The sequence below is a fragment of the Lithobates pipiens genome, unplaced genomic scaffold (genome assembly GCF_037356315.1).
Source record: "Lithobates pipiens isolate NorthernLeopardFrog02 unplaced genomic scaffold, aLitPip1_a1.2 Scaffold_3, whole genome shotgun sequence".
NCBI classification, from domain to species: Eukaryota; Metazoa; Chordata; class Amphibia; order Anura; family Ranidae; genus Lithobates; species Lithobates pipiens.
The window spans coordinates 3,201,813-3,212,921 of record NW_027507790.1 but is presented as its reverse complement, the minus strand read 5'-3'; the positions used below and the strand labels follow the sequence as shown (position 1 = coordinate 3,212,921).

Below are 11,109 nucleotides of genomic sequence, written 5' to 3'. Positions count from 1 at the left end.
CACTCTATCCCTTAAGGCTCTCTTTAATGAAGAGGACCGGATACCGAAGAGAAACTGGTCCCGGATGAGTTGATCTGAGTTATGCCGCGTACACACGAGCGGACTGTATGGCCTACTTAGTCCGCCGAAACACATTTCAGCGGACAGTCCGCTCGTGTGTGGGCTTCAGTGGACTTTTTCAGTGTGCAGTCCGGCGTACTAAGAATTTCGGATTTTTCGAAATTCTGTCCGTCGTACTCGCATTTCGGCTGACAATCCGGCCGTGTGTATGCCAGTCCGCCGTACTTTTGAAATGAGCGGACTTTTCCCGCCCGGAGAAAAGTCCGCTCATTTCGAGCAGGTATCCAGGTAGGCGGGGCCCGCGAAGGAGACGTCGCTGGCCCCGCCGCCTGGTATGGACTTAAAGGGGAACCCCAACGCCGAAAAAAATCGGCGTGAGGGTCCCCCCCAAGTCCACAACAGACCCTTGTCCGAGCACGCTACCCGGCCGGCCAGGAAAGGGGGGCGAGCGAGCGCCCCCCCCTCCTGAGCCGTACCAGGCCTCGTGCCCTCAACATGGGGGGTGCCTTGGGGAAGGGGGGGCCGCGCGGCCCCCCCACCCCAAAGCACCTTGTCCCCATGTTGATGAGGACAAGGGCCTCTTCCCGACAACCCTGGCCGTTGGTTGTCGGGGTCTGCGGGCGGGGGGCTTATCGGAATCCGGGAGCCCCCTTTAATAAGGGGGCCCCCGGATATCGGCCCCCCACCCTATGTGAATGAGTATGGGGTACAATGTACCCCTACCCATTCACCTGTAAAATAAAAGTAAAAAAAAAACACAACACACGAGATAAAATACTTTATTGCACAGCTCCGGGGGTCTTCCGTCTTCGGGGATCTTCTCGCCGGACTCCTCCGCTATCTTCTTGTAGCTCTTTTGCTAGCGGAGGAGTCCGGCTTTCTTCCTCGCCGCCGGCCTCTTCTCCCGACTTCGGGGGTCTTGTCCCCCTCTTCGGTTCTTCTGCCGGGCCACCGCGCCTTCTTATAGCTCTTTTACAGGCGGTGGCCCGGTCTTCTGTCGCCGCCTCCGCCTTCCGTTCTTCTTCTTCTCCTTCTTCTCCAGGAGATGTTGACTCGACAATGCCAGGGCCGCGCTGCGCGGCCACTTATATAGGGACAAGGGGCGGTGTCACATGGCTTTATGTCACATGGGTTGGTCATACAAGAAGATAGCGGAGGAGTCCGGCGAGAAGACCCCCGAAGACGGAAGACCCCCGGAGCTGTGCAATAAAGTATTTTATCTCGTGTGTTGTGTTTTTTTTTGTACTTTTATTTTACAGGTGAATGGGTAGGGGTACATTGTACCCCATACTCATTCACATAGGGTGGGGGGCAGGTATCCGGGTCCCCCTTATTAAAGGGGGCTCCCGGATTCCGATAAGTCCCCCGCCCGCAGACCCCGACAACCAACGGCCAGGGTTGTCGGGAAGAGGCCCTTGTCCTCATCAACATGGGGACAAGGTGCTTTGGGGTGGGGGGGCCGCGCGGCCCCCCCTTCCCCAAGGCACCCCCCATGTTGAGGGCACACGGCCTGGTACGGCTCAGGAGGGGGGGGTGCTCGCTCGCCCCCCTTTCCTGGCCGGCCGGGTAGCGTGCTCGGACAAGGGTCTGTTGTGGACTTGGGGGGGACCCCCACGCCGATTTTTTTTCGGCGTTGGGGTTCCCCTTTAAGTCCATACCAGGCGGCGGGGCCAGCAACGTCTCCTTCGCGGGCCCCGCCTACCTGGACACGCGCTCGAAATGAGCGGACTTTCCTCCGCGTGTGTGGGCGAGTCCGTTCATTTCAAAAGTAGGGCGGATAGTACGGCGGACTTAGTACGCCGTATTAGTCCACTCAAAAAGTGCCGTGTGTGGGCAAGTAGCCCGTTCGGAAATTCCGACGGACAGTCTGACGTACTTTTCCACCAGACTAAGTACGTCATACAGTTTGACCGTGTGTACGCGGCCTTAGACACTCCTATTCCAGTGGGTACCATTTGTTTCTGCAGCTGGCACCAGATTTCCTGCAGGGCAACAGCATATTGCGACATAGGGGTTGATTTACTAAAACTAGAGAGTGCAACATCTGGTGCATCTGTGCATGATAGTCAATCAGCTTCTAACTTCAGCTTGTTCAATTAAGCTTTGACAATAAAACCTGGAAGCTGATTGGTTTCTATACAGAGCTGTTCCCGATTTTGCACTCCCCAGTAAATCAACCCCATAGTCTGTTGGTCATGCTGGCTCCGGTTATATAATCTCCTCCGGAGTTCAGCTATAAGGGTGCTCTGACCATACAAACTCTCCAGACGAACCACAATAGCTGTCCTGCTGTCTCTGTCCTTTTCTGGCAGAACCATCACAGCCCGGCGAGGTTTACCTTCTATTGCATTAATAGCCAAATCTGCAATGTGTTCATCTGGTATTTGGAACAAGCGGGCTGAGCTGTCCAATCTCTCCACCAATTCTGCCAGGAAGAGATTTGTGCCATTAAATTTAGGGATCAGTGCCAGAGCTGCTCCATAAGGTGCCATGGTTAACCCTCTAGCCACTCCTGTCGCCATGGATGATGGTTCTGACATCCTGCTGACTAAGCCAAAATGTAAGTGGGGGAATTAGCGTGGCTGTACAATAGAGGGAAACACACTGCATGGTATTGTAAATGAAGTAACTTTAATTTCTGGATAAGCAGCAGTGGAAAATCATGTTTACAAAAGTGGAGTAAACTGTTTTTTTATTAGCATATAAGATAAGGCACAGATTTAAAGTATATTCACCAAAGATACATAATGCAGCTCAGTAAACTGGCGCTGTAGTTATTATTCCTCTCTTCAAACACATCAGTGGTGTACAAGGCACATTTTTATTACTTGCCATAGGCTGGTGTCCATAAGAAGGTTCCACAGATGCAGCAGAGATGATTTAACAGGAAGATACACTGTCTAAGATGATCTTCTATCACAAGCACAGAAGCAGTGATGATAGGCAGGTCTCCTGAGTATCCTTGTTCTGTCCTTGCAGGCTGGAACAATCCTCTCCATGTAAGGCCTAGCTTTCCCTCACAAGCAGTGCACCTTTTTCTCACTCATTCCACACACATGTCTCTCAAAATGGTGGCTGGGCCATCTTTAATATGGAAGCTAACAGAAAATGGTGGACAGAATCTCGAGAGAACTTGGTACCAATCGGAACATGAGACTTCTCCAAGATGGCTGCTGGAGACAAGTTCAGAGAACAGTTACAGCATCAACAGGATTTCACAAAACAGCGGGAAAAGACAAACACAGTCCGAATGAGAAGGTGCACTGGGTGTTTTTTTTTTTTTTTAGTTTTAGTGCAGCACATAGGTGCAGGGCTGGACTTACCATTGGGCTTGACTGGGCTCAAGCCCATGGGCCCCGCCCAATAGGGGGCCTCAGGGACCCCGCCGAGATACATAGCCGAGTGTACTCGGCTCAGCTCCGCTCACAGTCACGCCCAGTCCCGCCCTATGATGGACATAACACAGGGACTGTGCGTGACTGTGAGCAAAGAGGAGTACACTCGGCTACTCTCGGCTCCGCTCGGGACTGCGAGAGGACCTGAGAGCTGCCGAGAGGACCCGAGAGCCGCTGAGATACACAAGACTGCGTCTTGACAAGGCTGCAAATGACACTGGACAAGGATGCAGATGGATGGGCAAGGCTGCAGATGGACACTGATAAGGCTGCATTGATTTAACCACTTCAGCTCCGGACCAATAAACACCTTAAAGTGGTTTGGTACCTAAAAATGAAAGTTCATGTTATTAAAATCAACAGTTAGCATACTTACCTAAACGAACCCTGAAAAAAAAAAATATTATTTACTTACCTTTTATTTCTGATGTTTCAGCTGACTTCCGGGTTCTCCTCCCGTGGGAGTAGGGGTGGCTATCGTCCTCGCAATGGTCCCTGGGAAATTTCCCAAGAATCCATGGGGGACATTGAAATTGCGAAATCTCGCGAGATTTCGTTCGGACGCCGGTCACGTGACGAGGGCGTGTACGAATTTGCCATTTTTAAAGTGGGCAGGCAGCTGTATCTGCCATTACACACGAGGTAGCAAGCAAACAAGTGATTGCTTCTGTGGGTTAGTTTTCATTCATTCTTTGTTCTCTGTGCTGTGTGGTTTTCGTTGCCTTGACAACGGGGCGGGAACTTCCTGGAGTTTTTCTTTCCTTGTCACTGCTCTCACTGAGCATGTGCAAGATGGAGCGGAGCATGCTGGGAGCCAGACGTCATCATATACCAGGAAGTAAATGCCTGTGGGCTTCAGACGCCCACAGTTAAAATGGAAAATGCCAGAGTAGGTTTTTATAAGTCATCCTGAAGAAAAGATTCGTCGCGCCGGGGGTCAAATAAACGCCGGACGTGGATGCCAATCGAAGCTAGCACTCACCCACCAGTGAGACAGGTAAGAAAAAAATAAAAAAAGAGCGGAATCCCACTTTAAGGACCAAAGGTCTTTTTGCAATTTCGCACTGCGCTGCTTTAACTGGTAATTGCGCGGTCATGCAATATTGCACCCAAACGAAATTTGCGTCCTTTTCTTCCCACAAATAGAGCTTTCTTTTTATGGTATTTGATTGCCTCTGCGATTTTTTTTTTTTGCGATATAAATGGAAAAAGAGCGAAAATTTTGAAAAAAAAAGATATTTTCTTCTTTTTGTTATAAGAAAAATCGAATAAACTAAATTTTAGTCATACATTGAGGGCAAAATTTATTCAGCCACATGTCTTTAGTAAAAAAAATGTCAATAAGCGTATATTTTTTGGTTTGCGCAAAAGTTATAGCGTCTACAAACTAGAGTACATTTTCTGGAATTTACACAGCTTTTAATTTATGACTGCCGATCTCATTTCTTGAGGTGCTAAAATGGCAGGGCAGTACAAATCCCCCCCAAATGACCCCATTTTGGAAAGTAGACACCCCAAGGAAATTGCTGATGGGTATGTTGAGCCCATTGAATATTTATTTTTTTTGTCCTAAGGGATTGAATAATGACAAAAAAAAAAAAAAAAATTTTTTTTACAAAAAGTTGTCACTAAATGATATATTGCTCACACATGCCATGGTTATATGTGGAATTGCACCCCAAAATATATTCCGCTACTTCTCCCGAGTATGGCGATACCACGTGTGTGGGACTTTTTGGGAGTCTAGTCGCGCACGGCACCCCGAAAACCAATCACCACCTTCAGGATTTCTAAGGGTGCAAATTTTTGATTTAACTCCTCACTACCTATCACAGTTTCGAAGGCCATAAAATGCCAAAATAGCACAAAACCCCCCAAAATGACCCCATTTTGGAAAGTAGACACCCCAAGCTATTTACTGAGAGGCATGTTGAGTCCATGGAATATTTTATATTTTGCCACAAGTTGCGGGAATATTACAAACTTTTTTTTTTTTGCACCAAGTTGTCACTAAATGATATATTGCTCACACATGCTATGGGCATATGTGAAATGACACCCCAAAATACATTCTGCTGCTTCTCCCGAGTACGGGGATACCACATGTGTGGGACTTTTTGGGAGTCTAGTCGCGCACGGCACCCCGAAAACCAATCACCACCTTCAGGATTTCTAAGAGTGCAAATTTTTGATTTAACTCCTCACTACCTATCACAGTTTCGAAGGCCATAAAATGCCAAAATAGCACAAAACCCCCCCAAATGACCCCATTTTGGAAAGTAGACACCCCAAGCTATTTACTGAGAGGCATGTTGAGTCCATGGAATATTTTATATTTTGCCAAAAGTTGCGGGAATATTACAAACTTTTTTTTTTTTTGCACAAAGTTGTCACTAAATGATATATTGCTCACACATGCTATGGGCAGAAGTCAAATTACACCCCAAAATAAATTCTGCTGCTTCTCCCGAGTACGGGGATACCACATGTGGGGGACTTTTTGGGAGCCTAGCCACGTACGGGACCCCGAAAACCAAGCACTGCCTTCCGGATTTGAATATAAAATGCTATAAAAAACAAACTAACCAGAGTCACCCGTAACACTTATACGGTGATCAGTGGTGAAAGGGTTAACTAGGGGCAATCAGGGGGTTCAAATTTTTATTAGGTAGTATATGGGGGTCCCTGGCGCTATATAAAAACCTGACGGGGAACCTAAATAACTAACTGGCTAACCAGCGTCACCAGTGACACTTATACTGTGATCGCTGGTGAAAGGGGGTGAAAGGGTTAACTAGCAGCAATCAGGGGGTTAAAACCATTATTGGGTAGTATATCGGGGTACCTAGCGCTATAAAAACCTGGCGGTGAACCTAAAAAAATAACTAGCTACCTAGCGACACTAGCGACACTGATGCAGCGTTTAGAAAAATTATCGCTTAGTGACACTGGCAAAAGGGGGTGAAAGGGTTAACTAGCGGAAATCAGGGGGTTAAAACCATTATTGGGTAGTATATCGGGGTACCTAGCGCTATAAAAACCTGGCGGTGAACCTAAAAAAATAACTAGCTACCTAGCGACTGTAGCGACACTAATGCAGCGATCAGAAAAACGATCGCTTAGTGACACTGGCAAAAGGGGGTGAAAGGGTTAACTAGCGGCAATCAGGGGGTTAAAACCATTATTGGGTAGTATATCGGGGTACCTAGCGATATAAAAACCTGGCGGTGAACCTAAAAAAATAACTAGCTACCTAGCGACACATGCAGCGATCAGAAAAATGATCGCTTAGTGACACTGGCAAAAGGGGGTGAAAGGGTTAACTAGCGGCAATCAGGGGGTTAAAAACATTATTGGGTAGTATATCGGGGTACCTAGCGCTATAAAAACCTGGCGGTGAACCTAAAAAAATAACTAGCTACCTAGCGACTGTAGCGACACTAATGCAGCGATCAGAAAAACGATCGCTTAGTGACACTGGCAAAAGGGGGTGAAAGGGTTAACTAGCGGCAATCAGGGGGTTAAAAACATTATTGGGTAGTATATCGGGGTACCTAGCGATATAAAAACCTGGCGGTGAACCTAAAAAAATAACTAGCTACCTAGCGACACTAGCGACACATGCAGCGATCAGAAAAATGATCGCTTAGTGACACTGGCAAAAGGGGGTGAAAGGGTTAACTCTAGGGGCAATCAGGGGGTTAAATCTTTATTGGGGGGTGATAGGGGGCTACCCTGGACCTAACACTAACTGTCCTGACAGTTTTTACTGTCACAACTGACACTGAATGCATTGATCAGTAAAGAAATGATCAATGCAATCAGTGACACTGTGACTGGGGGGGGAGGGGGGGCGGGGGGGGGGATCGGGGGGCGATCGGGGGGGGGATCGGGGGGGGGTTTGTGTGCCTGTGTGTACCTACATGTCAGTGTAGTGTTGGTGCACACTTACTTTTACTCTTCTCCTCGTAGTCCGGTCAAAAAGACCGCCCCGAGGAGAATGACATCACTTCCTCCTTCCTGTGTAAACAATACACAGGGGAGGAAGCTTCTCATTGGCCAGGAGCGATCCAGAGGGGGTGGCCGAAAACCAACGGCCATCCCCTCATCACGGAGCGCTCCTGGACCGAATCGGACCGCCGTAAACAGCGGGAGGGGGTCCGATCGGACCCCCCACCCGCTGGAAGGCAATCACGTAGATGTACGTGATTGTGCCTGCCTGTGCCATTGTGCTGACGTACAATGGCAATACGGCGGTCCTCAAGTGGTTAAATTGTTTTTTCCTTAAACTTCCCTCCTAAAAGTTTTTTTCCTTAAAATTCCCTCCTAGACTTTGGGGGCGTGTTATACGCCGGCGCATGTTATACGCCAATAAATACGGTAATGTATAGAAGGTAGGGCCGAAAGTGACTCAAGCCCAGGGGCCCCCACCACCCTAAGTCCTGCCTTGCATAGGTGTATATCCAGCCTCATTCTTTTCATGTGTTAATTGAATTTGCCCAAAGAAATTAGCTTGTGTGCCCTTAAGAAAAAGAAAACATGCATCAAGTTGTAAAATGTTGGGCCTTTATTTGCTTTGATCCTTGAAATAGACCTCCCCTACCTTATCTTACCTCCTAATTGACTATATAGATATGATGATAGGTAAATGTAAAAACGAAACCAGACCCTTATATGCCAGAATGCACAAAGCATGTTTACTTTTGGAAACATTTACCTTATTCATACTTGCATTTTGGTACTACAGAATACACCTACCAATATGCAGTTGTTTTTGAAACTACACTGTCCTTCAATATGGAATCCATGAAGTGAAACACATGCCAAGACGTCCAGACAAATTTTCCATAGAAAAATTGAGGTTTATTAAAAATAAATGAAAACACGTTTTGTACAATGATTCTTATTGATAGTGTAATTAAGTGGGCTGTCTATACCAGGGATATGCAATTAGCGGCCCTCCAGCTGTTGCAGAACTACAAGTCCCATGAGGCATAGCAAGACTCTGACAGCCACAAGCATGACACCCACAGGCAGAGGCATGATGGGACTTGTAGTTTTGCAACAGCTGGAGGTCCGCTAATTGCATATCCCTGGTCTATACCTTCAAATACAGACAAGAAAACATTAAAATAAAAAAAAAGAACTGCTTTAATACATCATTACATTCATTTTTAAAATGCAAAATGCATAAGTACCTGAATACCTTTTCCTGTCTCCATACATCAGGGCTGGAGTATGCGAGAGAGAAGCATTACAAGGAGCCGATAGGTTCACATGCAAACAAGGAACATGTTGATAGGAGGAAAAGGCAGACTATTAGGGAAACGGTCCTATCACTGCACTGCTTCTCCATCCACTTTTCAGTTACTGGGGCAAGTCCGTGACCTGAGCTTGAATGACGAGGTTTGAATGACGCTGGCTATAAAACTAAAGAAATCTTTTGGCAGAAAAAATACTGTGGGAAGCTCTGGATGGAAGATGAATATTTGCAGCGAATGCCGATTTTATTAATTGATCTTTTAATGGGCTATTCATTTTTATTGTCTTATCTTTGGGTGGAGTTCTGCTTAAGCCCTTGCGCTATAGGACCTTTGATGCTCTAAAGTGAAGGTTCAATAGGTGAAAAGTCACCAGTGTGTAGGACCCCTCCAGACTTAAAGATTTTCCAGTGCTTCAGTGGAACATCCATCTAATATGCAATATGTATTGATTTCCTCTTCATAATACAATATGCAGGAAGTAACAATGGACAAAGTGTGATCTTGCTTTGTATGTATTAATAACAAATAACATATGTTCCATTATGTTGTAATAAAGTCATTTTTCATGTAAAAAATTATATATGGCAGTTATGAGTTATTTTCCTTTTAACTTGGATATAGCTCTGAACAGTGCATTTTTCATTTCTTTGTTTCGCAGACTGTAGATCATAGGGTTGAGAAGGGGAACAATAACAGAATAAAATACAGACACTACTTTATCGACTGGAGAAGAATTCTTTGCTTTTGGACGTATATACATAAAAATAACTGTCCCAAAAAATATGCCAACAACGGCAAGATGAGATGCGCAAGTGGAAAATGCCTTTTGGCGGCCAAGAGAAGATGGTATCCTTAAGATAGTAATGATCACAGAAGCATAGGACATAAATGTGAAGGTGAAACATCCAAGAATAACCGCCCAAGCTACTGCAGAAAAGATTATCTCATTCAACCAAGTGTCTGTACAGGACAACTGAAGTAGAGGACTGAAGTCACAGAAGAAATGGTCTATAGTGTTTGGACCACAGAACACTAACCGTGTCATCATAACAGCAGGCAGAGAGATGGATAAGCAACCAGCAAACCAAGACATAGCTGCAAGCTTTCCACAGATAGATCTACTCATTAGTGTAGTGTAACGTAGTGGGTAACAGATGGCCAAGAATCGATCATAGGCCATTATAGTCAATAGAAAATGTTGCGTGGCCCTGAGGAAGAACAGAAAGTAAAACTGGGAAATGCAGTCTCTGGTGGAGATAGTTTTATTTCCCGTGCCTAAACCTGTTAGCATCTTGGGGACAGTAACCGTTGTGTACCACGTTTCAAGGAAAGAGAAATTTCCAATGAAAAAATACATTGGTTTGTGAAGTGATCTCTGGAGTGTCACCAGGGTGATTATGAGCAGGTTGGACATTAAAGTCATACAGTAAATACTCAGAAAAAAGACAAATAACAACAACTGAGTGCTTCTGTGAAGGGAGAAGCCTAAGAGAATAAAATGTTTTACTAAAGTGTGGTTACTGTACATTTTGCATTCTTAGTTTCTTTTCTGTGATGATGATCCTGTAATGAAGCGAATTGAAATAAAACATGTATAGCAAGAAAAATGAAATAATTGTTATTTTTTCACGAATATACAGTATCTCACAAAAGTGAGTACGCTCCTCACATTTTTGTAAATATTTTATGATATCTTTTCTTGTGACAACACTGAAGAAATTACACTTTGCTACAATGTAAAGTAGTGAGTGTACAGCTTGTATAACAGTGTACATTTCCTATCCCCTCAAAATAACTCAACACACAGCCATTAATGTCTAAACCACTGGCAACAAAAGTGAGTACACCCTTAATTGAAAATGTCCAAATTGGGCTCAAAGTGTCAATATTTTGTGTGGCCACCATTATTTTCCAGCACTGCCTTAACCCTCTTGGGCATGGAGTTCACCAGAGCTTCACAAGTTGCCACTGGAGTCCTCTTCCACTCCTCCATGATGATATCATGTAGCTGGTGGATGTTAGAGACCTTGCTCAATAGGGTTTAGGTCTGGAGACATGCTTGGCCAGTCCATCACCTTTACCCTCAGATTCTTTAGCAAGGCAGTGGTCATCTTGGAGGTGTGTTTGGGGTCGTTATCATGTTGGAATACTGCCCTGCGGCTTAGTCTCCGAAGGGAGGGGATCATGCTCTGCTTCAGTAAGTCACAGTATATGTTGCCATTCATGGTTCCCTCAATGAGCTGTAGCTCCCCAGTGCCGGCAGCACTGATGCAGCCCCAGACCATGACACTCCCACCACCATGCTTGACTATAGGCAAGACACACTTGTCTTTGCACTCCTCACCTGGTTGTCGTCACACACACTTGACACCATCTGAACCAAATAAGTT

The 11,109-nt window shown here is 45.8% G+C and overlaps 1 protein-coding gene across 1 annotated transcript; it reads right to left on the bottom strand.

The window, feature by feature from the left end:
- Positions 1-7,810: 7,810 nt before the first annotated feature.
- Positions 7,811-10,772, bottom strand: LOC143940100 (olfactory receptor 11L1-like). Its single transcript, XM_077461157.1, has one exon. It carries the CDS (start codon positions 10,245-10,247, stop codon positions 9,315-9,317), a length of 933 nt encoding a protein of 310 aa, XP_077317283.1. The 5' UTR covers positions 10,248-10,772; the 3' UTR covers positions 7,811-9,314.
- Positions 10,773-11,109: the final 337 nt, after the last annotated feature.

What these genes read in the sequence shown, in the direction of transcription:
- LOC143940100 (XM_077461157.1), bottom strand. Translation starts at nt 10,247, where the DNA reads ATGTACAGTAACCACACTTTAGTAAAACATTTTATTCTCTTAGGCTTC.